Source organism: Balaenoptera physalus (assembly GCF_965194825.1).
Source record: "Balaenoptera physalus genome assembly, chromosome: 20".
In the NCBI taxonomy this organism is placed as follows: domain Eukaryota; kingdom Metazoa; phylum Chordata; class Mammalia; order Artiodactyla; family Balaenopteridae; genus Balaenoptera; species Balaenoptera physalus.
The window spans coordinates 49,099,194-49,124,666 of NC_138901.1; the positions used below are offsets into that span (position 1 = coordinate 49,099,194).

Genomic DNA, 25,473 nt, shown 5'->3' on the forward strand with positions numbered 1-25,473 from the left:
TCTCCTCACACTTGTCCCTGACATGGATCAACCATTCCCACGTTCTCCACATGCTCTTGAGAAATAACTTCCCGCCCTGCCGAGGTGCAAGGTATTCCCTCCCCCACCCCCGCCCCGCCCCCCCCGAACTCAGCCCCGCCTCCACCCCACCTCCACCGGAGCAACCACCAGCTCCACCATCGCGCTCAGCTTGGGGCTCTCTCTCTCCTCCGCTCCATTACCTTCCCCTGATGGCCTCTAGGGGCTGGGCAGGGGAGAGAGTTGGAGGGGGTCTATTTAAGAGATTTTTGGAATCTGTGCCTGCGCATCACCCGCTGCCATGAGTTATTTCAGCGCCGATGTTTGTCTCGAGCTGATTATTCCAACCCGAGAACAGGTGGAGCAGCCTGCGGTGGCTTATTCGTCAGCCAAGGCCATCTGTTCCCAACAAGCTGAGATTTGTAGCTGATTTCTACTGGGGAGCAAGGAGTGGGGGCGAGGAGGGAGATGAAGATCACCTCCAGGCCCCAGGAGACTTACTCCTCCCAGACCTTATGCGAGGTCTGAACCCCAAGTCCTCCCCTTCTAAAACCAACACCTTCTCATTTTCTCAGAGAACTCACCGGTCACTTGACTCTCTGAAACAGCGAAAATACTTTTTCCTTAAGGGGCTAAACCTTCTTAGATGGAGTCAGGTATGAGAAGCAGGAATCCATTAGCCAGGCACAGTCTGGCCGTTGAGTCATGTCCACCCTTACAGATCTTAAAAAAAAAAAAAAAAGTATATAACCATAACACAAATATCCTAAATGACCTTCTTGACTCTCGGCTTCTCCTCACCCCACTCCATCACCGGTCCCTTCATCAACACGAGTCTCCTTGCATAAACCTGTCACCTTCAGGGCTCCAGGCTGCATGGGAGGCCATGTCTGGATGCTCTTATCTCCTCCTCCCCCACTGCTCCTCTCCCCTAAATACCCTGTTCAAGTTCCACCCTCCAATCTGTTCCTCTTTCAGCTTCCATTCTCAGCCATGCCAAGAGACGCCTGCTGCTTTAAGAATGGCTTTCCCTGAGCAAGGGATCTAAGCAGTTTCTAAGCAGCTTTGCCACATGGTTTACCCCCCGCCCAGGGCTACTATTGCTATATATGCAATGCCGGGAAAGACGCTACTCTTATAGTCACACTAATATGACAATTTGGGGCCTTCTTTGGTGTTTGACACAGATACACATCTGTACTGACTTAAAAGAAAAATTGTATGAAAACTTTATTACAAGCACAGATACTTCATCTATAATCCCACATCCCCAAACAAAGCTATTTCTATTTTTCAGAAGTCTCATCTAACGTTTATCTATTTATCTGTTTTCACATGTACTTTTGTCATGTGTACATGTTCCCTTAAGAACCTATTCAAAGAGCTTAAGACTGCCTCACTTTCGAGCTGGTTCTCTAGGTTTATTTTGCCAGTGCCTGGGAGCGGAAGCTCCTTTTCTACTTTTAAATCCTGTCCAGTGGTTCAGTATGTGGTTCACTGGAAAGACCAGCCCCCACAGATGAGCTCCTGGACCCTCAAAAGCAGGCCATGGACCTGTGCTTCTAGTGCAGAACCTTCCAGGGCAGTGCCACTCACTAGGGTCAATCTCCCTTGCTCTCCAGAGGACACTATTCCCGTGGGGGCCAGAAGCAGCCCTTAAGCAAGGGTGCCAACCTGTAACTGATGCCAGTCCCCAGGATTAAATATAAGCCATGAGGCCTATTTCATCACGTACAGTTTTATATTTGCCTCGTCATCAGTTGTTGACCTGTCTTTCAAAGAGGTAAAATTTCTGAATCTATTGGCTGTATTCCCGTACCAGGATTTTTTTTTTTTTTTTTTAATTCTCCACTTTCAAATTCCCTAGTGTCCTCTCTTCCGCAAATCCATTTGCTTCTTTTTCTAATCTAGTCAGATCGTAGATGTGGCACAAAACATATAAAAATTTATTAAAATGTGGAAACTCTTTGACTCTTAAACCACCTCAAATATAATTTGCCTGGATGGTGTCAAAACTTAATAGCCTTTCTGAGGTTTTTTTTTTTGCCAAACTGTCATAGCTGACTTTTGATATCTAAAGCAAATTCTATCCACGCATTTAAGTATTCCGCTGGGAGATTTATGTCACTGACTTCAATTGCAAAGCACACATCCTTTTTGGAATCTCCCTCATGTATATGACCCATCACTGGGGCTGACACTACAGAAGACTCAAGTTCTCTGTAAAATTCCTTCTAAATAAATCTAGCATCCTTGTTAACTCCAAAATGGCTATTGCTCTGGAAATCACTCCTCCCAGATCAAATCCCAGAGAATGGTCTGGATTGTTCCATTGTACTGTAATGAAATTAGATTGAGGTGAATAGAGCTTAAAATATGCATTTCAGGCCATGTGGAACTGTTATTCATATTGTTGGCACCGTGTTGTTGAAACACAAATGTGATCATGTATGGGAGATGCTCTGAGAATTGTTAAGGAGCAACAGAAGTATGAGGTTGACATTTCCCCCCCAAATTGTCAAGAAGTGCTTCCTTCCTAAGGGCAGGCCTTGGTGAATACCAGGCACACAGTGATTTGAGATGAGGATCATGACAGCAATTCTTGGCTTTCTCGCCTCCCCCTTCACCCTCTGACAAGGCCAGAGTAGCTGGGAGACACCTGGCCAGTTGCTGGAACCAAGCTGAGGACCCTGCTAGGCCGGATGTCACCTCTCTGAGCCTGTTTCCTCACGGGGACAATGCCCCTTCAAAGAGTCGTGATAAAGGTTAAATGAGATGTAGGCAAAGTGTATAAGCACTGGGGACATAGTAGGTGCTCACCATGGTTATATTGATTTTGTCCTCCTCATCCTCTGGGTCACTACTGACAGGCCGGGCAGGCCCCTCAGCCCCAGTCGCTACACGGCTTCAGCTCCTGCTGAGGACTTCCAGCAGCCCTTAAAAGGGCGGAGAACAGTATCGTCGGGTTGCTGTGCGAGGAGACCTGTCCTTATGCTTCTGGACTCCTTCAAGGGCAACGCCGACGGGCTCGGTCCTGTCACAGGCTCAAGGACCTTTTAAGGGGCATGGCTTCCGGGAAGCGCGCGGGGGCGGGTGGGGGACGGGGCGGGGAACCTCCAGACGGAGGCGGAGCCAGAGGTTCCGTGCTCCGGAGGCCGAGGTCATGCAAATGAGATATGAATATGCTAATACGCCCGGGTTCCCAGTGAACCGGAGGGCGCTTGCCTGGACAGGCAGAACCAGCCAGGAAAAAGGAAAGGAAATGAAGAGGACGCGGAGGCGCACGAGGCTGCTGGACGGAACCAAGCCCAGACAGCCCTCGCGCTGGGAGAAGACGTCTGTCTTCTCCCGGCCCCACTTGCGCCACCCATCGGTCCCTCCGGCTCCTCACCAAGCGTGATAAAAAGGTGGGGGTGAGAGGTTCTGTTGGCGGCATTGAGGGGCTCTGTCCGAACTTAGGATCCAAAAGATTCTTGCCAGCAATTCCACCTTGTTTTACAGATGGGGAAACTGAGGCCCAAGAGGTCAAGGCTCTTCTCCAAGGTCTCAGTGCTAGCGGCAGAAGCGCTCAGTTTAGCAGGTTTTATTCGTCTGGTTTTGTTTTGCTTCCACTAAGGTCGGGGGACACCACTCCGTAGGTGAAAGAAGCAGCAGCCCCAAACATGGGAGAACTTGGTACATTACCAAGCATGTCCTGGACTGCCCACCAGGCTGGAGGATTTAGAAAAGAAGACTTCCTGGGGAAAGATGAAAGGCGTTGGGGGTGGCAGCCAGTAGCAGTAGCAGGCAAGGACAAATGATCATAGACTGGTCTGGAATATGTTGCTATGTAAAAAGTGTCGCAGCTTCCCTGAGAACCAGCTCAGAGGAAATGAAAGGGGAACAGAAAGGATTAGGGTTAGATTTAAGGCAGCACTTTCTCCCAGGGGTGATAATGGGGCCCTTTCTTCAATGACCAAGGAAGGCTGTGGACTCATCCTGTCCCTCCCACTTCTGAGGCTTTGGGAATCCATCTCCCTCCAGCCCCACACGGGCCTGCTTGGAGGACAGGAGTGAATGATTGACTTTGAAAAGTCCCCATCACTCAGGCTGGAGATCCTTCGCCTGGATGGGTCTCCTGGGCTCTTTGCTGAGGGTGAGGACAGCAGACACGCTGGCTCCAGGGCCCTGGGTGGGGAGAAGCAGCAGTCATGGCATCTCTTGCAACACACTCCCTGCCAAATGGATTCAAATTGGCTTGGATATGAACATATGATTAAAGGAGAGGCGCGATTCATTTATCAGGAGAGATTAAAGAGCGGCATCTGCGCAGCCTAGCTAGGGGACAATTAAGGAGCAAATCGCTAAGTGTCTGTGCCACCAGGCATGGGGGTGGGGCATGGGGGAAGGACAACTGGGATCATCTGCCAAGAGGACACAGGACAAAAGGAGGTAGTTCGGGAGTCACCATGTGCTGCTGTCGTCTCTGGGCACAGACTGGGCACCATGGGGAGCCTCACAGGGTCCCCCCCTCCCAATGCCTCTTATCCAGGATTCAGAGCAATCCTGAGGGTCTGAGATTAGAGAGGAAAATCTAGCGAGGCGGCTTTGAGCCTGGCACAAGGACAGATTTGCTGCCTGTTTTGTGGGAATCACTTACATTTTAGGTACCAGAGCGACCATGAGTGCACAGGTGAGGGCAGGAGCTTACAGAGCTCTGAAGGCATACCCCAAACGAAGATGGGCTCTGATGGCCTTGCAGGTCCCTGGACTTCGCTGAGGAGTTTGTGCAGAGGGAATTGCCTTCCTCCCAGCCTGGAGCCCAGAATGCTGGCCGAAGGCCTTTGCTGAAGCTTGGAGAAGTGTTGGTCATGTGAGGTGATGTCCAGCTTCCCCAGACAGCCTGTGGAGTTCCCTGCCACCACCTCTATTTCCCAGCCTCAGGGCCTTTGCTCAAGTTCTTCTTTCTTCCCAGCACACCTATCCCAGCAATATCTACCTGTGGAAGTGCTATCCTTTCTTCAAGCCCCAGCTCAAAATACCAGCTCCTTTTAGAAGCCTTCCCAGTCCCTCCCCACCCTCTCTCAGTGAGAGTGTCTCCCCTCATAACTTGCCCAAAGCAACTTCTTTGTCCTTTTATGTCTCATGTAATTATTTCCAAAGGGATCTGCCCTAGCCCTAACACATGACTCCCTGGAGGACAAACACTATGATGTATGTACTCCTTTCTACTCGCCCAAAGCTTGCACATATTAGGAGGTTAGACACACATATTTTTTGTGTTTAACTCCTCCACTAGAATATCCGCTTCTTGAAGGAAGGGACCCCACCCATCCCCAGCACTTAGAACAGTGCCTAGACCATAGCGGGCAGTTATGAAATATTTGACTGTTGAGTGAATGAGCAGATGAATAATACATATTTTCTGACTTGAACAAAGCCCTTCGCCCCAGGGCAGGCTGTTAGAGGTTGATGCTGGGACTTTCTATCAATAATTAACCAAAGGCCTGAGTCAGTGTGGGTGAGCAGAGTTGGGATCTTGTCTGTAGGTAGCAGGGACTTTTGTCACACCAGTTCCTGGGAGGAAAAAAGTGCACCGAGCTGTCTGAAAGCAGGAGTAAAAGATGTGAGTGACAGAACTGAACATGAGGAGCCAGCAGTTTTAAAAAAAAATGACTTCATTTTTACTACCTTCTCTATTCCACCTTGGGGGCAGTTTCTTTTGTTCAAGATGCAGCCACTTCACACTTCTCTCCCATTCATTTTGGGGATGACATTTCCCCCTCTTTCCCTTTCTTGCCCCTTTCTGGGTGGGTGACATCACCAGAGCGTCAGCATCAGGCCTGTCTGATACCCTTTCTTGCCTACCTGTCCAAACCAGAGGAGCCTGATCGACCAGCTGTAAATACTTCATGCACGCAGGGATTATAACTGGTCACATTACAGAAGGTAGAGGAGGAGGAGGGAGTCATTTGTTTCTTGCCCACTGCCTCTCAGCTGTCAGTGAGGGAACCACGTGTGGACTGGGGCATGAAGGCAGAGACTGAGCAGGGTGGAGAAGCCAGCACGCCCAGCCTATTCAAGTTGCCCTGTGGCCAATGGGGTTGGAGGCCAGAGAGAGTTCTGCCAAGTGTTGATCAGAAAGTCATCTTTGGGATGACTAAACTTAAAAAAAAAAAGAGAGAGAGAGAGAGAGAGAGAAGATAGGATCTCTGTAATTGGCAAGATTTAACAATCAGAGGGACCTCAACATTCCCAAGTGGAGGCCAGGGTAGGCCAAGGCCTGGACGGCTCTGCCAACCTGAATTACAATCCACGGGCTCTTAAAATAAAAGGTGGGGTTTGTGTCTTCCTTGACCAATCCTCTCATCCACTGCCTCCGCCTGCTCCAGATGACCTGCCAAGCTCTCTGAGCAGCACTGGTCTGATGCGGGAGCAGGTCAGGGATGAGGGTGATTCCCCCAGGTCCCCACCAGAGTCCTCACTCTGCTCCCCTGTGACCACCCTGGACTTTACCTGAGCCTGAAGGAACAGGCAGGAAAATTGGCAGAGCCAGGAGAAAAAGGACATTTATTTCCATACATCAAGTAAACAGGGGAAGAGAGCACAGCCCAATGAGTACAAACCAATTGCAGGAGAGAAGGGGAGACAGCAGATGGGAGCGGCACCAGGCACTGCCCTTGGGCCCCCGTCTGGTGGTGTTGGTGGGATGATCTTTAGGGTGGGAGCTGGGACTGTCAGTCTGCATGTTGTCATGTCTGGGATAAGTGCGTGTGGGCAGGGCGACTGGAAGAAGAAAAATGACTCAGGCTCAGGACACAGGGTGAGGATTCATTCGCATCTAATACACATCAGTACCGACCAAAGCTTCCATCTTCAGTTTTTCTGATCACAAGCCCTCAACCCAAGGCCTTCCCTCTCAAGCTGAGCTTGTGATCCAGGCAACTTGGACAGAGGGGGAGGGAGGCAGTGCTTGGATAAGCCCTGAACTGGCATTAGGTGGAATGGGTTTACTCTTCAATGGGTCATTGCACTTAACACACTGATGAGACAAAGAAGGGTAGGGGCTGGAAGTTCTGGCTGGTACAGATGCACCCCCGTCTGTGTAGGCCTGCTCAGCTCGAACCCAGAAGCACCTGAGAGCCCCTCCCCACACGGACTCTTAAGAACCTGGGCCCAGCTCTGCTCACGGGTCTCTCCAGCTGCACAGAGAAAGGACTGCGCTCGGAAGAGTAAAGATGAAGCTGAGGTTCCCCTAGTCATTCCCGGTGCGGGGAGGCGGCCGGCTGCCACCACAGCCCCCTCCCCCTCTCAGGGATGCAGCTGTGATGGAGAGGTTGGGTATTTAAATTAAAAAGTAATAAGACAGCAGGCACTGAGAAGAGAAAGCCCTCCCCCAAGTCATGGGGAAGGAATTGCTGTTCCCACCCCAAACCCCTCCCCATGGACCCAGCAACCCGAGAATGTCCCAGTAGGCAATCTGTCCACCGTCCCTGAGCAGGGGTGGGGGGGTGGGGGGCGGGGGGGGGTTAGGCTGAGATGGAGGTCAACTTGCTGGCTCTATGCAGTGCCAAGCCACCTGCCATCCACGGTGGCCCAAGGCAGGAGCAGAAAGTTCTCTTTTCAGAACTGCTCTTCCCTCCACCTCTTCCACGTGGAAACGTCAGATACCCACTGCCTGGGAAGCCCCCTGACCGAAGAGGGTCGGGTGTTTCCCATGCAGATCAGCAGTCAGGTGGGGGAGACCCGTGCCCCGCCATTTCTCAGGAGAGGCGCCGTGGCAGCAGTAGGCCGTGGGTGGGAGGGGTGCACACCACTCCCCTGGGCTATGCGTTGGTCTCTGTCTGCTTGGCCTCTGTGTCGCTGTCACTCAGATAGTTGTGGGAGTATCGGGGCCTGGAGGTGCTGTCGAGAGGGTCGTGCTCATCATCTGACCGGTCAGGGGCAAGGGACTTCCAGTAGCTGGTGGGGCTGCAGGGAGAGAGGAATGAGGTCACAGAGGAAGGATGCTCTTTACGTCCAGCACCAAAGCCTTTGGTCCTGAGGAGGCCCCCCAAACCCTGCCACAGCATTCCCCCAAAGTCACAAATTGAGAAGTAGAAGACTTCCCTGGCTTCCCCAGAAGATACTCAGAGTAGTAAGAGAAAGGAGCACATCGTTTTGACTCTGAAACCTTTTACAACGCCAAGGAGAGCAATGCTGAAGAGCAGTGGGTCTCGAACTTGAATGTGCGTTAAGAATTGGCTGCAAGATCCCTGGGTTCTTCTCCTGAGAAGTTTTGATTTGCTAGCTCTTGGGTGGAACCCAGGAATTCTGCATTTTCAACTCCCTCCCCAGAAGATTCTGATACAGGCAGTCCATGGACTGCATTTACTTGGAGACTGCAGGTCTGGTGGTTACACGACTACAACCTGTCTTAGTAAAGTTCCTCCCAAAAAGATTCCTTCTAAGAAGGAGGGGCTTTCCCCATTGAATACTCCCAGATCATAACCCTTCTTCCTAATCAGGTTTTCCTAAGGCCGGTGAGAGTTTCTGCCCTTGACCATGATATCATCTACTCACAAGGAATAGAGACTCAGGATGTAGGAGCTGGTAAGACCTCTGTTTCAGGGTGGCATAGTCATCCCTTTCTTGGTACCATAATCCGACCCCAAGGCTTTCATCAGGCCATTGGGAGCCTCGCGCTCTCCCCTGACCAAGATATGAAGAAGCATTACTCCCTGGATGGAGCAGACTCATGGCGTTGAGCATGGATGGGATTTCATTTCCACCTCTAGTCACCTTCTCTTTTCTTTCTTTTCCAAAGCCTTAGAGCAGCCTTCCCCTGCCCCTCCCACCTCCACTGCCTCTGCCAGTACAAGTGCACTGTAATTTCAGCAATGCTGGAGAAAATGCAGCCCAGGGTGGCTCCACCCCTACCAGTGCCCAGCACTCAATGGGCCCCTCCCTGCCCAGTGCTCTCAGGGACACAGCCCTGCTTCCAGATCCTAGAGAGCTTCCGCTAGGATAAACAGGAATCCTGTGATCCCACTGTCTACAATTCTGATTTAAGAATCTGAGGAAGGCCCTTGTTTACTAGCGCTTTCCAAGTTCTTCTATCTCCAAACCAAAAGAGGAGGACACAGCGTTCTGCAAGAAAGAACCACATGCTCAGCTTTTCCAACTGTGTTGAAGAAAGGATTTCATCACTGAATATTTCCTGTAATGTGAGACACTGTCTTAGGCACTCTGGATGTGCTATCTTATTCTTCACCACATGAAATGGCATGAGGAAGCTGGTTCAAAGAGACGAAGCACCTTGCCCAAGGTCACACAGCCAGTATGTAAATCTGAACCTGGGACCTTAGACCTCAAAGCCTTTTGATGACTCCACCTTGCTGCCAGACCAGTGCCCTGAGGAGAAAACCAGATGAAACCTGCATTCTCCCCACTGGCCTGGGCGAGAGCCCAGGGGGTGTGTAAAGACAGGTCTTTCTTTCTCTCTCCCTGCGGAGATGGAAGAGCCTGATAGAAGAGCCTGTTCAATTATGCAAAACGGTTTAGGAATGGGGCAGTCTGGTTAATAGTTATCGTATTTCTCATGAACGAATTACCATTTTTAAAGGAATCAGAATAGCACAAAACACATTTAATACAAACTAGTCTGAACATAAATGAGTTTTACTTTGATGGGCCAAAGGCACTTAAGGACTCTGGGACGTCTCAGTGACAAAATTATAAAGCTCAACAATGACTGTGCAACATAGAAAAAACTGGGGTTATTTTAGCTTTTGGGTTGTTTGAATTCTGAATTAGCGGGAGCCTGATTTTATTTTCATTTTTTAGACAGAACTTCTGGGCACCCAACGCTAAGGTCTGCTGTTGGGCAAAGGAAGGAATGGCTTTGTGGAAAGACAGTGGGGTTATTTTGTGGGCAGAGGGGGGTGAGGTAGATGCCAGGGCTGGGACCCAGATGCAAATGGGGTGTTCCTTTCCATCCTCACACCTCTCCTCAGAGTGGAGCTGCAGACCCCACTTCCATATTTCTGTGCCTGCCAGGCAGACACCTGGATAAACGACAGCTGGGTTTCAACACTGTTCCATCCAGATGCTGGGTGCAGTGGTAGAGGCAGCCGGGAGGGCTAAATGCCAGGCCTCTCTCCCCTGCTCTGTGCAGCCACAAGACACCCCTGCTCCCATCCTGGGTGCTCTTTAGCCAGTTTCCTTTGTGGCTTCTACAGCCACAGCTGTCGGAGAGTCAACAGCAGGCAGCTGGCTCCCTTCCCTGGGGCAAGAGTCAGGGCTGCAATTTGAACATTTTAACCACATTGTTTCAAAAGCTTTCCTCCTCACAAGCCAGTGTCTCCTGCTCAACGCTGTCACAAACGATTTGGTGCATAAGCTAATTCCCACTGGGCGAGCAGCCCCCCCTCCCCTTGCCTTTGCTATGGATGCTTTTGTGTTCTGCATTCTTGCAGGTCCCCATCACCAGGTGGGAAGCTAAACTGCCCCCACTCTTGGCAGTTTATTCACCCAAAGCCAGCTCATGCTGAGTCCAACTAGGTCCTCCCTCCCCTGGACCTTCTCTGCCAGCTCTGTACTGGTTGGCTAGCTTCTGGCTTGGTGCCCACTCTGGCCGTGGTGAATCCAATCCTTGTTGGAGGTGGCGGTGTGTAGGGTTTCAGGACTACTGTTTTCCTGGTGGACAGGAACTGTGCTGGTGGCTGAGGGAAGAAACAGGCTTTATGTGTTTTTGCTCTTGCTGGGTCAAGGGTGATGATGGGCTGAGTCACTGGGGTCTGAAATCCACCAGTTGCTGGTCGGCGTGGGATGGCCTGCCTAGGCCCACGTCTCCCTCTTCAGGTATTGGTACCGTGCTCAGAAGGGCCTGGCCCCCTCTGCTTTCCAAACCGCCTCCCATGGCCCATCAGCTGACTTCCCGTGCTAGGGGAGCAGGGCACTCAGCAGGGCTGCGGAAGGAAGGGCCAAGATGGTAGACACAATATTATGACCCCTGCCTTTTCTCACTGTGGTGCTGACAACAGCTCCCTAGTGCAATTGAGTGCTTCCTACTCTTCCCAGAGCATCTTGCAACCATCTGCCACAGGGGGGGAATGACAGAGCAGGGGTAAGCCCAAGGGCTTGGTTTCGGAGCAGCTCAGGGCCCACAGAATCTGAGTTGGCCATGAGCCTGGTCTGGGTTCAAGTTCCACCTCCCCCATACCATCCCCCCAATCCCATCCCATCACCATCTCCAAATAGCTGCAGGTAACATTCACTTCCACGGGCTCCATTCCTTAAAACTGGTCCCTTTCGGTAGAACCCAGCCCAAGTCAGTGTGCTTGGGCAGCTGCTCCACTGCACAAGAGGCCCACTAGCATGCGACAGGTGTGTGTTAGTTCATGCATCTAGGAAACACTGCCCGTGCCCCAGGGGGCTGCGCTCTGGGGTCATACCTCCTGGGAAGCAGCAAGCTTGCCCTGGGAGGGTACCACGCCAAAAACAGCTTCACATAACCAGGGTGATCCAAATGTCACCGCCCACCAGGGAAACTGGCAACAATAGTATTCCAGTGAGTCAGTCTTCGCCTTTCTTCCGAGTGGGGGTGTGGGCATAAAGGGCCTAACAGCTAGATCTCCCTCCCACAGGGAGAAGGCTGGGGGAGGCAGGAGAGCCAGGAGGGGGCTGTCACTCAGCAGTTGCTAATTTCTATTCATTAAAACTTTACAAGATGAGCTAAGATGAGGTGACGCTCATGTGTGGGCTTAGGGTAGGAGGGGTGGGGAGAGAGTCAGGCATCTCCAGGTCTGCTGCAGGGTGCGGTGATGTGGGCGCTGCAGCCCTGTAAGCCTTGCACTCTTAGGCTTGAGACGCATGCCAGAGAGGAGGGTGACACTGCAGGCAGGGGAGAGTTGAGCAAAAGGCCCCTTAATAGCTGACAGCCAGTGATGTACCAACCCATGCCCGGGGGTCAGCTAGAGCCCTTTCCTGGACCCAGCGTGTCAGGGTCATGGACAGAAGTTCCGTATGGGTGCTGCCAGATACATACAGGAAACATTTTGCCCATGTGCTCTGCCTTGGGTCGTATGGAGGAGTAGTTAAGGGCAAGCTGAATAGACTCCATTCAGATCCTGGCAACATCACTTACCAGCTATGTAACCTTGGCAAATAACTTAACCTCCCTGAACCTCAGCTTCTTGTTCTATAAAATGGGGCTAATCAGACATTTGTTATGGGGTTAGTGTGAGGATTAAGTGAATAAAATATGGCAAAGATCTGGCGGGGGGGTAGGGGGTGGTCCCTGGCCCAGGGTTAGGACTTGATAAGTGGGAGCTGTGACGGACATCACCAGCAAGTTCAGCTGATTGGGCTCAGGGCTCAGAATGACTAATCAGCTCAGCTGGCCCCCGCTCTCTGAGGTAGCCAGGAGGCTCTCCGAGGCCAGGCCTGCCCGCGAGGAATGCAGGAAGGGCCTGGGTGGTGGTGGGTGGGACGGGAGCACGTTAGTTCACACCAAGCGGCACACACCATGCTCTGCACTCCACGCCAAGTGCCACCTACTGCACTAGTCGCTCTCGGGGCGGTACAGGTACCGCATCATCAGGCTGTCCACCTCTTTCTTGCGCTTCTTCTCCTCCTTCCGAGACTGTCGGCGTGTCTGCCCAGCCTCCTTGTCCTCCGCAGCCGGGCCCTTCTTCACGCTCGAGCGGCTGTGGCTTGAGACGGTGGAGCCACTGGATGTCGACGAGGAGGACTCAGACTCCGTCTCTGTTCTCTTCCTTCTCGATCTGGACTTCTTCTTGCTTTTTCGAGAGCTCCCCTTCTTCCGCCGCCTGTGCTCCGAGGAATCTTCGGAGCTGGAGCTGGAGCTGCTCCTTCTCTTGCTCCGGCTCTTCCGGCTGCTGCGGGACCGAGAGACGTCCGCAGCAGAGGCTGAGCGGCGGATGCTGGTGGCTCGCTCCGGGGGGTCCAGTTGGGCGCTCCGGGTACTTTGGATGCTCTTCCGGTCATCCTCCTCAGAGTCAGGCTCCAGGCTGCTCCGGTGGAACGGGACGGGTTTGTAGCTCAAGACCTCATTGATGGCAGCCTCCAGGTCTGGGTCTAGGTAGGAGTGACGGCTGATGGGGCGGATACTGGAGCCGAGAGACTCATCTGTGGCGGAGGCGGAGATGCGGGGCTGGGGTGGCACCGACAGACTGCGGGCCAGAGACGGGTAGCTATACTGTGAGTGGGCCTCACTCAAGGCCACACTGGCTCCATCGTCCCAATCATCCAGGCAGCTCCGGCCCAGGGACAGGCGGGAATCGGGGCTCTCCCGGTTGAGGGCTGAGGCCCGGCCCAAGGAAGGGCTGAGGGTCCTTGACAGGCTGTCGAGCCTCGAGGTGCTGCGGCGGGAACTGGGGGAGCCCGACAGCGAGAAGCTCATGGAGGAGCAGGCCCCATCCTCGCCGGAGCCACGCTGTGTGGCCGAGGAGGCCCGGCTGACGGGCGCAGAGACGGCCGAGGCCCGGTCAAAGTCTGAGCCCCACGGCTTCTCCAGCCCCCGGCTAGAGCAGCCCCCGACCCCGGAGAAGACGGAGCCACATTCCTCAGGCTCCTCGGACTTCCTGCCCAGGCCCAGCTCCTCCCTGGGGCCCCCGCGGGCCTTCCGGGGGGGCCTCTCGGGGGAGGCTGGCCGCTCGCTCAGGGTGGTGAAGAGCGAATCCTCATCCCCAGTGCCCCCGATGGAGTCCTTCAGGGTGAGCCGCTTCCGATAGCTCAGGGAGCTCAGCACGGAGGCCGGCCTCTCCTCCACCCCCTTGCCCTCCTTCCCCAGGGTGTTGAGGGCCGCTCTGCTGTGCGGGGGTGAGGCCGGGGAGGAGAGAACCGGGAGTGGATTAGCAGCAGCAGAGAGAGAATGAGAGAGAGAAACAAGCATTAAACGTAGAGAATAAAGACACCGGGGGAGGGAGAAAGGAGGAGAACTCGGCAGCGGCCCTGGCAAAGTGGCAGTGAGAGCGTCGGAGGAAATGAAGCAAAATAATTTGCGTCAGTGAAAATAGCTTCATGGAGAATGTCATGTAAATTAGACTATTGTTCTATTTCATCACTTTTTCCCCTCGAAAACGTCTAGTTCAATTTATTTCATTGTCAACTACCTGGAGCCTGGTGCTGTGCCGTGGTGAATGACAGTGGGGCGGGGAAGGTGGCATTATCTGCAATAACAAAATGTTGTTTGGCCGAGTAAATTAAACCAATTAGAGGGGGCCGCTGGGTGCTTGCGGTGAGGGGCTGGACTTGGGAAGGGGCCTCAGGGGAGCTGGAGAAGGAGAGGGATTACTTTTTCTACCCAGCTCACCCAGCGCTCTCTGGGAGGAGGTGGAACGGCGTGCCCTGGGGGATCAGGATGGCTCTGAGTTGGGAGGGGGGAGTCAGCAGGGAAGTGGCCACAGGAGGGGTGGGAGCAGAGGACCCCGGCTGGCCCGTAGGTGAGGGATGGGAATTGGAGACCTGGATTTCAGGGGTAGCTGCCTGTGTGATCAGAAGACTGTGACTGGGCTGGAAAATAGGGGAGCAAGTTCCCCCAGTGGATGGGTGTTAGCAGAAAGCATGGTGGAGGGCGAGTGAAGAGACTAGAAGAAGAAGAGAATGGGCAGAGAAAGACAGAAATGTGTCTGTAGCTGTGACAGGCAAGTCAGGGGAATTGGGGCCTTTTCTGCTGCTATCCCTACTAAGACCTCAGAGGTCCACAGCCGGCCCGGACTGGCCTTGTCCAGGGTGTGGGATCCAGAGTCCCCCTGTGTCCCATTTCAGTCTTGATTCCAAGGGCCCAAACCATCAGGTCGTTCGTTCAACATTTGTTGAATGAATAAGTGGGGATGAAGTTAAACCTACACCAAACCAAAGCCCTGAAGCCTGGTAGGAAAACATTACCTTGGAAAATTAAGGGTGCCGCAGACCTTGACTAAGAAGAAACCAGGCCTCCTGTGCTCATCCCATGTGCCATGGGCGGGCCTGGGCCCCTCACGCACATACCAGGCAAGAGAGAGACGCAGGTGGCGTGAGGCCCACCCTCTTTGGGATCAAGGCGCTGCTCATCCATTCCTGGGGCACGAGGTGGCCTTTCCTCCCACCTAAGGCCACATGCTCACCTAGAACTCTTCAAGCTGCCATCATCGGAAGCCGCCTTGGAAGGCCCCTTGTTTTTGGACAACCATGACTTGACCCCGTCGACCCGGTCCTCCAGCTCTGAGTCCACATCTGAGTCCCCCTCGCTGTGGGATGAGGAGCAGAAACGTAGGCAAGGCTGGCAAGAGGTGATCACCTGGTGGCCCAGGAGGCGGCACCAAAGTGGCAAAGCAGGTTTGTCTTGGGTGGGGGTGGGACGCAGGGCAACATGCGCATCAGTGAGTCAGAGAGAACAAGAGAAGTTAGACGGATGAGCGCACCATTCACAAGGACCCTGCCCCGCTCGGCAGACCACATTGTGTGACAGCCATGAGAAGACCCTGAGGAGCACGGAGGCACCTCCACCCCACTTTCTGTGACAGGCTGCTGTTCAGCCAACCAATCCAGTGAGAACAGGGAGACTGTCCATTCATCAATTACAGCTAAATGGCTTTTGGTTAAAAAGAGGAGTCCTGGGCCCTTCAGCTCCTCCCTGAGGCCTATTCTGCTGTTCTTGTCTGCCTGCTCCCAAAAATGTGGCTACAGCTGCTGCCACTTTCCATGCCTTCACTGCAAGAGCGGGGCTGCTGGTGATGGAACAGAGAAGAGAAGGGCTTCGTTATGACTTCAAGTGAGCTTGAACCTGGAGTCTCCTGAGCTGACGCAGTGCCAACTTGGGCACTATAGGCCGTATCGCAGACCCATCCTGCGACTCCCCTTGGCCCTTAAGAAACAGAAAGGACAAGGAGGGGACCGCAGCATTTCCCGAGGGGTTCGTAACAGCTTCAAGATTCAAGCTGCACCTGGAGATCCAGTGGGGCCCAGAAATCCCAGGCAAGGGCTCTGTCTCTCCCAGTCTCCTCTTCCACCTTCAGGAAGCCTCCAGCTCTTGCTCCCCCAGGGCTTTTTTCTGGCCAAGCTGGCCTGAGCCCTCTCGACTTGCAAGAAAGCCCAAAGGAGTCAAATTCTGATGCTGGAATCACGGTGACCTCCTCACACAGCAGCAGGGGCTTGGAGATAGCTTCTGAGTGAGACTGCTTCTAGAATTCTGCAAAATGTCTGCTCACCACGTTCCCTGCCATGGATATGCTAGGATTTCTCCTTGATATAAATTTCCTTTCATCTGTGTCAACAGGAGCAGCCCCGTTCCTGAATTATGTTCTTGAATAAATAGCCACACAGGTGCGCACACGTGCGTGCGTGTGTGTACGCACACACACACACACACACACACACAGAGAAGAAGCCACCAGACTCTGTTCTGGGGATTGTGAGACAGCATGACTCGTGGGGAGGGGAATAAAGAAGCATATTTTATGGGCTTCCGTCAAATACAGAATTATAACAAAGACCAGGCTGGCTGATGCCCCGGGTAAACAGGAGTTTAGCAGACAGCCCTGAAACTGCTAATGCAAGCCCTGTGCCCGTTCGAGCCTGGCAGATTTACTATGGTGCACGGGCCCTGTGGAACGCCAATACCACCTGACTTATACACCCGTGCAAAAAACCTCCTTCTCTAGCTTCTGAGCCTGTAATTTATCACCGCTGTTCATAACCATATTGATTACCATTAGAAAGGAGGTGCTGTATGCATCGCAAAATCTATGTCTACATGTTAAAAGCGTTTCTGTATAAATCTCCCTTAATACTGTGCTGTTTACTGCTTTCATTAGGGTTATGGCAACAACAACTGTATCTCTAAGTAAATCGAAACATTATTTTTCTGGCTGCCTTAGCATACTCGCTCAATAACTCGGAGCTGGGGCCCAGAGCTGCTGAGGAAAAGAGCCCCTCTGCCGTCAGCAGGAACCTGGCTAGGACTGCAGGCCATGTGCCTGCATGAGTGCACGCTGGTGTGTGTGTGCGCGTGTGCAGTAGTTTAGAATATGATCTGAAATGCGCATTTTATCAGTCCTCGAAGCTCCTCCAGCCCAAGGATGGCAGGGCTGGAACACACAGGGGACAGACAGTCATGGGCCCAGAATATGAATTTGCCTCCTGACATTCAGAGCAGCGAATGGGTTGAGAAGCTGGCCTGCCCGCCCTTGCCTTCCCTTTAGTTTCAAGCCTATAGAGGATGTTTGGATTCTTTTCCTTAAATAATCAGGCCTGTAAACAAACTCCAGGGGCAGGCAGGCTCGGGGGGCAGTTGAAATTTTAAATGGTCGGAATTAAACCTCGCGTCAAATATAATTTATGTCCAGGCTCATGTGCTATTAGTTAACTGGGAGCTGAATCGCGGGGGAACAAACAAACGGAGACAGAACGGCAGGGGATATTAATTGCGTGTGACAACCGGGCTCCAGCGGCCCTCTATCACTGTTACACACTATTACATTTATCATTAGCTCTCACGGAGTCCTTTGCGCTGCCGCCAGCCCATCCTGGCCAGGGGAGGAGGCCTGCCAGGCAAGAGAGAGTGGGGGAGGAAACCCAAAGCGGCGCTAGAACAACAACCTCCAAAGACCAGCCCTGTCGGACCTGAAGGAGGATCGCCCCGATCTGCCTGAGGGCCCGCACATCTGCCCCAGCTGCCCAGCTCCCACCCAGAAAGAAGGAAACGGACAGGGGGTGGATTTACTGGGCTTCCCGCCACCTCACTGACGGCAGCACAAATGCCTGGGGCCTCCTTCTGCCCAAGGTGCCTGCGGAGAGTAAAGTAAACACATCTGGCTGTGTTCCCCTCCCCTGCCGGGATGCTTTCTCCCAACAAGTAACTGTTAGATGCCCCTCACCTTCTACCCTTGTCTGCCAAAAGAAGGTGGTGGACCTTTCAAAATGAAACATACCCACTTCTTTCAGGCAGCTCAGGCTCCAAAGGGGCCCAAGGACGGGGAGAAATCCAGCCCAAACAGACTTTTCCCTAGAGAAAGAGGCCGGGAAGCGGCTACACTTGGTTTCTGATGGGGCAGAGGCTGAAGCTCAGGAAGGCAGGCTGTGGGTACCACCCAATGAGGTTGAGCTCTCCTTTCTGACGGAGCCCCCATCCTGCCGACCAAGGATGTGGGGGCCAGTGAACCTTCCAGGTGGAGCGCCCTTGTTGCCTGCGCTCTACAGGGCGCGGCCTGCCCCCTTGCCTCCCTTGGGACAGAGTGAGCTGTGTTAGCATGAGCGACTAGCTCAGAGGAGGAGAGGAGGCTGTGTGTCCACATGCGACATGCAGCAGGGCGGGAGCCCAGGGTTAGGGGGAGGTTAGACACCACGCGAGGAGAGGCAGAGAGCGCGTGCGCTCCAGTCCTCACGGTTTATTCTTTCTTTTCTGATACTTTGTCACCATGTCCTGCAAACTGGAAACAGAAAGAAAATGGTGGGCAAGGGGGCCGGAAGAACACAGAAAAGTCAACCAAGGTGGACCCCTCAGCCGAGGACCCCTCCTTCCTCAGCAAGACAAGGCTCTGGCTGGCTGAGACCAGGAGGTGGGACAGTGCTGTCCTCAGAGGGAGGTCCAGGCCGCCTGGGGCACCATTCCCCTGCCCTAAAGGAGCAGGCTCCCCGGGCATCCCAGGAGCAGGATGGGGCCTCGGCCTTCAGGTGGGATGGGGGCAAGTCTGGGAGGGTCTGCTCAGGGCAGCCTTGGGAGCTTCTCCAGGGCCTGACCCCACCCCCACTGCCAGTCTGCCTGCCTCGTGACTTCCTCCTCAGCCTAAGACTACAAATCTCTCTCCTAAACCATTCCCTGGGTGGGTCTTATGTGAGAAAAACTCTGGCACGGTAACAAGGCACCAGGGCCCTTAAATCTCTGCTCTCCCCAGAGCGGGGCAGGCACCATCAGAAATGCAGCTAAACGGGGGAATAACTCATCTTGAATGGGCAGAGCTGGAGAGCCAGGTCCCTGGGAGGCCTGGGGAGAAGGACAGGGAGGAAGTGGGGAGGGTGTCTCACCCGGGCAGCAGCTGTCCAGCCCTCAGCTGCTGTAGGATGGGGTCCATGCTGGGGTCTGGCAATGAGGGGAGGAGGGGCTGGAGGCTCAGTGGTGGGGAGACCCAGATTGCAGCTGTTCTACCTGGTCTGGAGGCAGTCAAGAGGGCCTCCGAGCCGGCCACGGTTGCCATAGCGGCCCCTCACCTGTTGATGAGGTCCTCGTTCTCATCACTCTCCATCTCGTCCTCAATGGCGGCCTGCAGGTCCCCGATGCGCTTGAACGCCAGTTTCAGATCAGCCTGCAGGCTCTGGTTAGCAGCTTCCAGACTCTCCAGATCCATCTCCTAGGAGGGAGAGGGGGCAGTCCAGTCCACAGGAGGGCTAGTCTCTCACCCAGCTGCCCCAGAAAAGGCCGGCTTCCAGTCTCTCTGGGCCAGGCAGCAGCTACATGGGTGCCGCTGAGAACCTGCAGAGCTTTCTCTGCTCTGCTGTTGCTGGGCTGTTGAGGCCTGGCCTTGCCTGATGGAGACTCCGGTACCACCCTTGGCCCCTGGCCTGCCCTTAGGCTTTGTGGACTGTGTTCTTGACATGTTCTCTTCCCTCTAATTCTGGTTTAGAATTAAACCATGGTTTCTTTGCAGCCCACCTCCACAAGCCCACGGGGGAGGTGTGTGCTTAGCAGCTTCTCAGAGGGCTGCCAGCCTCAGGCCTCGTGGGTAGGGGGCATTACCAGTTCATGCTTCTTGCGGCTCGCCTCGGCCTCCTTCCTGGCAAGCTCGCCCATCTCCTCCTTGGTGTCCCGGAGCTGCCGCTGCAGCCGCTTGTTCTGCTCCTTCTCCCGGTTCTCAGCCGCCGTGCGCTGATCCCGTTCCTCAGTCAGCTTCTCCATGTTCTCCTTGAGCCGGCCGGCCAGGCTCTGGACAGGGAGGTGGGAAGAGAGACCATCAGCCAGGCAGGGAGCGGGGTGTGGCAGAGCTCCAGAGTCAGGAGGCCTGGGTCCAGCTCCGGCTGCCCCGCTCACTGGCTAGGTGGGCAAGCAACGAAAGCCCTCGGAGGCGGCTTCCTTTGTCCTTCTGTAAAAAAGGGAGAATAACACCTATTCCCCAGGGGTCTTTTAAGGCCCGAATAAAGTAATGTATGTGAAGGGACTCTGGAAGATGAAAGGTGCTATCATCATCATTATCACCACCTAGGTCGGAGGAGAGCTCTGGCTAGAGTCTGGGCCTGTCCACACTGATGCCACGTGTGGGGCCTCCACGGGCACCAGGGTTTCCCTCAGAGACCCTAAACCCAGAAGCTCCAAAAGCTAGGGCCTGTGCTCAGCAGTAAATGGCTTTACTGAGAATTCTGGATTAGGAGGAGACTAAACAGTCATCACATGCCAAACACAAAGCCATTCCTCTAAGCCTGATGAATCTCTCTTTCCCCAGAAACGTGAACACATTTTTCCCTTCTGCGCCACAGGACGCTGAGCAAAAAATGCCCTGGAGATTGGGGCAGAGTGTGAGGGAAGAACGCTGCTTCTGGTCCTAATCCTGGTTCTACCACTGACTGGCCGTGGGGTCGCCACTCTCAGCCCCCAGCCTCTATGTCTCTAAAATAAGGCTACATCTCTAAGGGCTGTATGTGTTTAACATTCTGTGCATCTAAACCACAGTACTGCCTTTCTGAGCAGAAGGGAAAATGAGAGAGTTGAGGAAAGGGACTGGGGCCCATGAGAAAAGGAGGCAAGTGCAGCAGGTCTGTCCTATTTTACATCCACCAGACCAATGGCCTCCTCTGTCCCTTGATAGCTTTGGGGCCTTAGGCAACCTACTTAACCCTTCCTGTGTGTAAAATGTGGATCAAAATATTGCCAAGGCAGAACACAGACGATTACTAAGTCTCCTTCACTCTCTCTAGCTCTCCGGAGGACTGTGACCCTGTCCTGGGAGGTCCAGCCATATTTTCTTTGAAGGTCAAGGGTACTAATGCCCTCCGATGCCCACTGCCAGCTCCATAGTCACCTATTTCCATCCCCACCCTCCTTCCTGCTCCACCGACTCAGGGGTTAATGCGGAGGTGGCGGGGTGCTCCTCAGCGCCCACGCCATGAACATACTTCTCACGAAGGCCTGTCAGTGCTCAGACAGATGTCTACATGCTTGGGATGGAGGAGGAGGACTTAAAATACGGTGAGAGGGGTGTAAACCCGGAGAGATCATTCTGCTGGCCTCCTTCTTCCTACCTGCTCTGCTGGAGAGGGAGGGGCTGGAGCACGCTGGCTTCAGGAGAGTGGAACCGAAAGGATTAAATGTGGAGGTTGGAGATTACAGTTGGGAGGAAGGAGGGGTGGAAAGAGAAGGTGGAGGTGAACAGAAAAAGGAGAAGGGTCGAAGGGAAGAGGGTGAAAAGTAGAGGGAGAGGACAAATGGGATGGGGAGAAAGGAAGAAATAGGTCAGGGTAAGAAAGGGAATGAGATTGGGGAGAAAATAAACAGAGGGAGAAGAAAAAATGGGGCAAAAATGGAGGAAAATGAAGAGGGAAGGAGAAAAAGCAGAGAATGCAAGCATGGGAAGAACTGAGGAAAAAAGGGAATAGAAAACGGGAGGGAGAGAAAGAGCGAGCGGTGAGATGAGAGGACGGACTCCAGCCCTTGCAGAAGTGGCGCCATCCGCTGCATATTTATGACCCTGCCGGAGAGCGAGTGAGGGGACCGGCGGGGGGAGTGCACGGTGGAGGAAAATATGAAGACGAAAAGCTAAGCTGCTCTGGTCCCTTGGCAGAAAGCAAGCACAGAGTCAGAATGTAAAGCAGGCAGGCTGCACGGTGCGCAGAGAGCAGGCCTGGCGAGCGGGGGAGAAGGCACCCGCCCCGTCAGCTGGCCTGGCAGCTTGGCAGAGGCCTCCGTGGAGCAGGAGCGGCTGCGGGCCTGCCGGGCCCTGCTGAGCATGCGTGGCTCCAGCCGCTGGGGCCGCTCAGCCCTGCCTGCTGAGGACTGGACGGGGAAGTGTGCACCCACCTCCAGCCGCTTCACTTGGGTCCTTTCGAACTCCAGGCGTGTCTCCAGCTCCCGGATCTTAGCTTCCTGCCTGCTCACCAGGGACCTGTCCACCATGGACTGCTCCAGGAACTCCACTTGGCTCTGGAGGGCTTGTAGCTGGGGGGGGGGTTGGGGGGGGCAGGAAGGGAAGAAAGAACTGAGCCTGGAAAGGGAAGGGGCAGGTTCTCTCTCCGCCCCCCACCCCACCCCCACCCCCCGCCCCAGCAAGATCACCATGGTGACTAGAAGGCTGAGGGAGGGAGGGATGCACAGGGAGGTGGAAGGATGGGGCCCTGAGCCAGGGGCATTCCCCACCTGGCACTGCGTGGGCACAGATTTTGCCCTTTGGAGAGAAAAGAGAAAGCTAAGGACCAGAGAGGGCATAGAAATGCGAAATGAGGCAGCTGAAGCCAAAACGTCTGCTATGGTGACATGGCTGCAAGCCTAGGCCTCTGCACTTCCTGACGCTGACTGATGGCAGAGAGAAGCACGTGCTTGCCTGTGAGCTTGGGAGTTGGTCCCCACACACAGTGACCCTGGCACCCTCTCTCTACCAAGGGAGACCCTGGTCCCCACCTTCTCCTGTAGCTCTTGCTTCTCTTTGTTGGCTTCTTCTAGCTGAGCCTGGAGATCATTCATCTGAGCCAGATCCCGGGAGGCCTGGGAAAGGAGAGGGTGCTGAAGCAGGATCCCCCATGGGCACCAAATCCATCCCACCCCACCCCACACTGAGGCCAGAGCACACAGGCACCATGACCCCCCAAAGAAGCGGCTGTGCCAGGGACCTAGAGGAGGACCAGAGGACAGTGCTTCTGCAGGGTGTGGTGGGGCACTCCTGGGCAGGGTACCTGAGCCACGGCTGCCTTGTGCTTTTTCATCAGCTCATTCATGTCCTCCTGGTCCTCCTCCAGCCGGCTCTGGATCTCATTCTTCTCACGCTGAAGGCGGCTCAGCTGCTCCTCCAGCTGGACAGAGGCAAAGACAGATCAGAGAGCATCAGGCCTGGCCTGCCTGATGGCTCTCGGTGGAAAGACTGAACCTCCCTATGCCACCTCCAATGGGACGGGGTGATGATAGGGCCAGGCCCACCCGCTGGAGGAGGTTCCAGGACCAGTGATGCTCAGGGAACTGCCTGTCCTGCTGTGGGCCAGGGAGCTGAGGGAAAAGGGCTGTCTTTGCAGCTGAGGCAGACCCTGGGCTAAATGACAGCTGCTTTCTGACAGCTCTTTGGAGGCTAATGAGAAGGCAGAAAAGGTCTGTCCAGAACCAACGACCCATCATCCTAGCACTAGCGTTCAGGCCCTAACCTGTGCGCACTCTGCCCCCTTCAGGCCCCAAGGAAGGACCCCTCAAATCTGTGAAACTCTCCTGGCATGTTTCTCCTGGGACTGCCTGCTCCCTGGCCATCCAGCGCCCACAGCCAAGTCCACTTCTGGTGGGGGGAGGAGAAGAGACAGCCAACAGCAGCTTCAGGAAATGAATGAATCTATTAGCCTGTAATTCCAAACCAAAATGACTGCGTTGGCTCCTTCTCTGCCCCATCCATCTTGTTACCAGGACATGGGGAGCTGCGGAAGACTCCGCCAAGAAATTTATTAACTCGGATTTAAATAAAATGGTAATTTTATAACAGCCTTTTTTAACACAATTAAGGAATTTGAATTACTCACCTGAAAACTGCTGAGGAGCATAAATGTCACGGGGATAAATCAAGCCCAGGAGATTGGCATCTCTCAGCAGTCAGGTGACTAGCTGGGGGGCCAAGGGAGCCCAGAGCCAAGCCCAGCCTCCTCCCCTGCCCCATTCCCTGCCTGAGGAGGTACCGATGGCCGATGGCCGTATCCCAGTAATGATTTTTCGGCCGATGGATGGGCCATGGGAGAGGTGGGGAATTAAAAGGGAGGCATTAAATAAGCGCTCTAATTAGCTGCCGCTTGGGCTTGTCAGTGGGCTGGCCAGGGGCAGGGGAGGGAAACGGAGCCATCCCATCTTCTTATCGGTGCTTCTGCTAATCTCTAGGTACCTGTTTACATCCCTCAGCCACATTAGCTGCCTATATTTATGGTGTTGGGGCCAGTGGCCAAGCTCCCACAGGCAGGTGGTTAAACAGGGAGATGGGCCCTTGCTGGCTCCCTCCTCCACCTCACCCCCTCCCAGGCCTCTGCTCTGAGTAGGGAGAGGCAGAGGAGGGGAGGCCTGCTCTCGCCGCAGAAAGCCCTGGCGTGAAGGGACCGGGCTGGGGAATGAGCCCTGTTTGGGGTAAAAGCAGCCACTGTCACAGCTCCATTCTCCCTCAGACCCCTGAGTCTGGCCCGGCACACCCCGCATCCTCACCGCCGTCTTGGCTTTGGCGATGTCGTCAATCTGCAGGTGCAGGTCTTCGATCTCCACCTCCATTGCTTTGCGCGCTTTCACGGCTGCTGCACAGGTGAACTCTGACTCCTCCAGCTGGACAGAGAGCCACCCCCGCCCCAGGGAGAGATGTCAGCCATTCCCTGGGGGCAGGAGGGCTGTGCAGGAGGCTCACAGGGGAGAGGGAACCCAGGAGCTCTCCTTCTCCTCTGTTTACTTCAGACCCCAGGGCTGTGATGTGTTGTGTGTGTACCGGCATCTCCTCCCGTGACAGGGGTGGTGGATGCTAAGCCCGTCCATACCATCCTGGGCTTGACAGTCATGCATATAGCATGCGCAGACCCTGGGGAGTCTGGCTTCTCCCCACTTCCCTGTCACCTCCCTTCCTGAGGATTCAAGAACCACTGACAGGGGCAGGAGGGAGAGAGAGAAAGCTGATGGCTTCCTGTCTGCAGATACCTGGTTCTTCAGCTGGGCGATCTCCCTCTTGCTGGGTGCGTTGTTCTTCAGGTGGTCCAGCATGATCTGAGCATCTGCCAGCAGGGCCTTGGTGCGCTTCAGGTCTTTCCGGAGCCGCTTCTCTGACTCAAAGTCTCGCTGGTTCACCTGGGTGGACACCAGAAGCTGGAGCTCTGGGCTCTGCCTCGGGGCCTCCTCCTGTCTTCCCCAAGCCCACTCCTCACCCTACCCTCACTCTCAGAGATGTCTAATGAGCAATGACAGAGGAAGTGCCAGGATTATGCCAGCTGGTGAGAAACCCCAGTGTGCAGTGGATGTGATCACCCATCCCACAGGTGATGACAGCGGGCCCTACGGAACCAGCACCCCTCCTGTTCCCAGCTCTCCCTGCGGCAGCCAGCAGTCTCCACTCACCTGGTCACTGAGCGTGGCCACCTTGTTCTCCAGCTCCCGCTTTTCCCGCAGCACCTTCTGCTTGTCCTCATACTCCTCCTCGAGCTGTATTTCCATTTGCTTTAACTGGGAACAGGGGCCCCTTCGTCCCTTCAGTGCCTGGTGCCAGCCAGCCCCTTCCCTGCTGGATCCTCCCACCCCGGGAAAAGAGTGGGGCAGCGCTGAACATGGATGACCCCAGAGGGGCAGACCCTGAATTCAAA

General features: G+C 54.4%; 2 protein-coding genes across 32 annotated transcripts in view; both read right to left on the bottom strand.

Annotated features, from left to right (window-relative positions):
* Positions 1-2,826, bottom strand: part of SEZ6 (seizure related 6 homolog) — a 97,449-nt gene extending 94,623 nt beyond the window's left edge. For 2 of the 5 annotated variants that reach the window (XM_082442789.1, XM_082442788.1), the window contains exon 1: positions 603-2,825. The gene's annotated coding sequence lies outside the window, so the exon portion shown is untranslated. Of the gene's footprint in view, positions 1-602 lie in introns of all 5 variants that reach the window. The other 3 variants (XM_082442791.1, XM_082442790.1, XM_082442787.1) reach the window with 2 other exon arrangements.
* Positions 2,827-6,550: 3,724 nt separating this feature from the next.
* MYO18A (myosin XVIIIA) overlaps positions 6,551-25,473 on the bottom strand; it is a 96,494-nt gene continuing 77,571 nt past the window's right edge. For 12 of the 27 annotated variants that reach the window (XM_082442744.1, XM_082442768.1, XM_082442767.1 and 9 more), the window contains 12 exons: positions 25,232-25,336; positions 24,818-24,964; positions 24,341-24,454; positions 22,855-22,971; positions 22,583-22,666; positions 21,986-22,123; positions 19,715-19,900; positions 19,189-19,328; positions 18,366-18,410; positions 15,108-15,230; positions 12,538-13,811; positions 7,828-7,968 (listed from right to left, as the gene is read on the bottom strand). In XM_082442744.1, the coding sequence (XP_082298870.1) occupies positions 12,542-13,811; positions 15,108-15,230; positions 18,366-18,410; positions 19,189-19,328; positions 19,715-19,900; positions 21,986-22,123; positions 22,583-22,666; positions 22,855-22,971; positions 24,341-24,454; positions 24,818-24,964; positions 25,232-25,336 (2,469 nt within the window). In that variant the 3' untranslated portion in view covers positions 7,828-7,968; positions 12,538-12,541. Of the gene's footprint in view, positions 7,969-8,155; positions 10,701-12,537; positions 13,812-15,107; positions 15,231-18,365; positions 18,411-19,188; positions 19,329-19,714; positions 19,901-21,985; positions 22,124-22,582; positions 22,667-22,854; positions 22,972-24,340; positions 24,455-24,817; positions 24,965-25,231; positions 25,337-25,473 lie in introns of those variants that run through there. The other 15 variants (XM_082442745.1, XM_082442761.1, XM_082442743.1 and 12 more) reach the window with 6 other exon arrangements.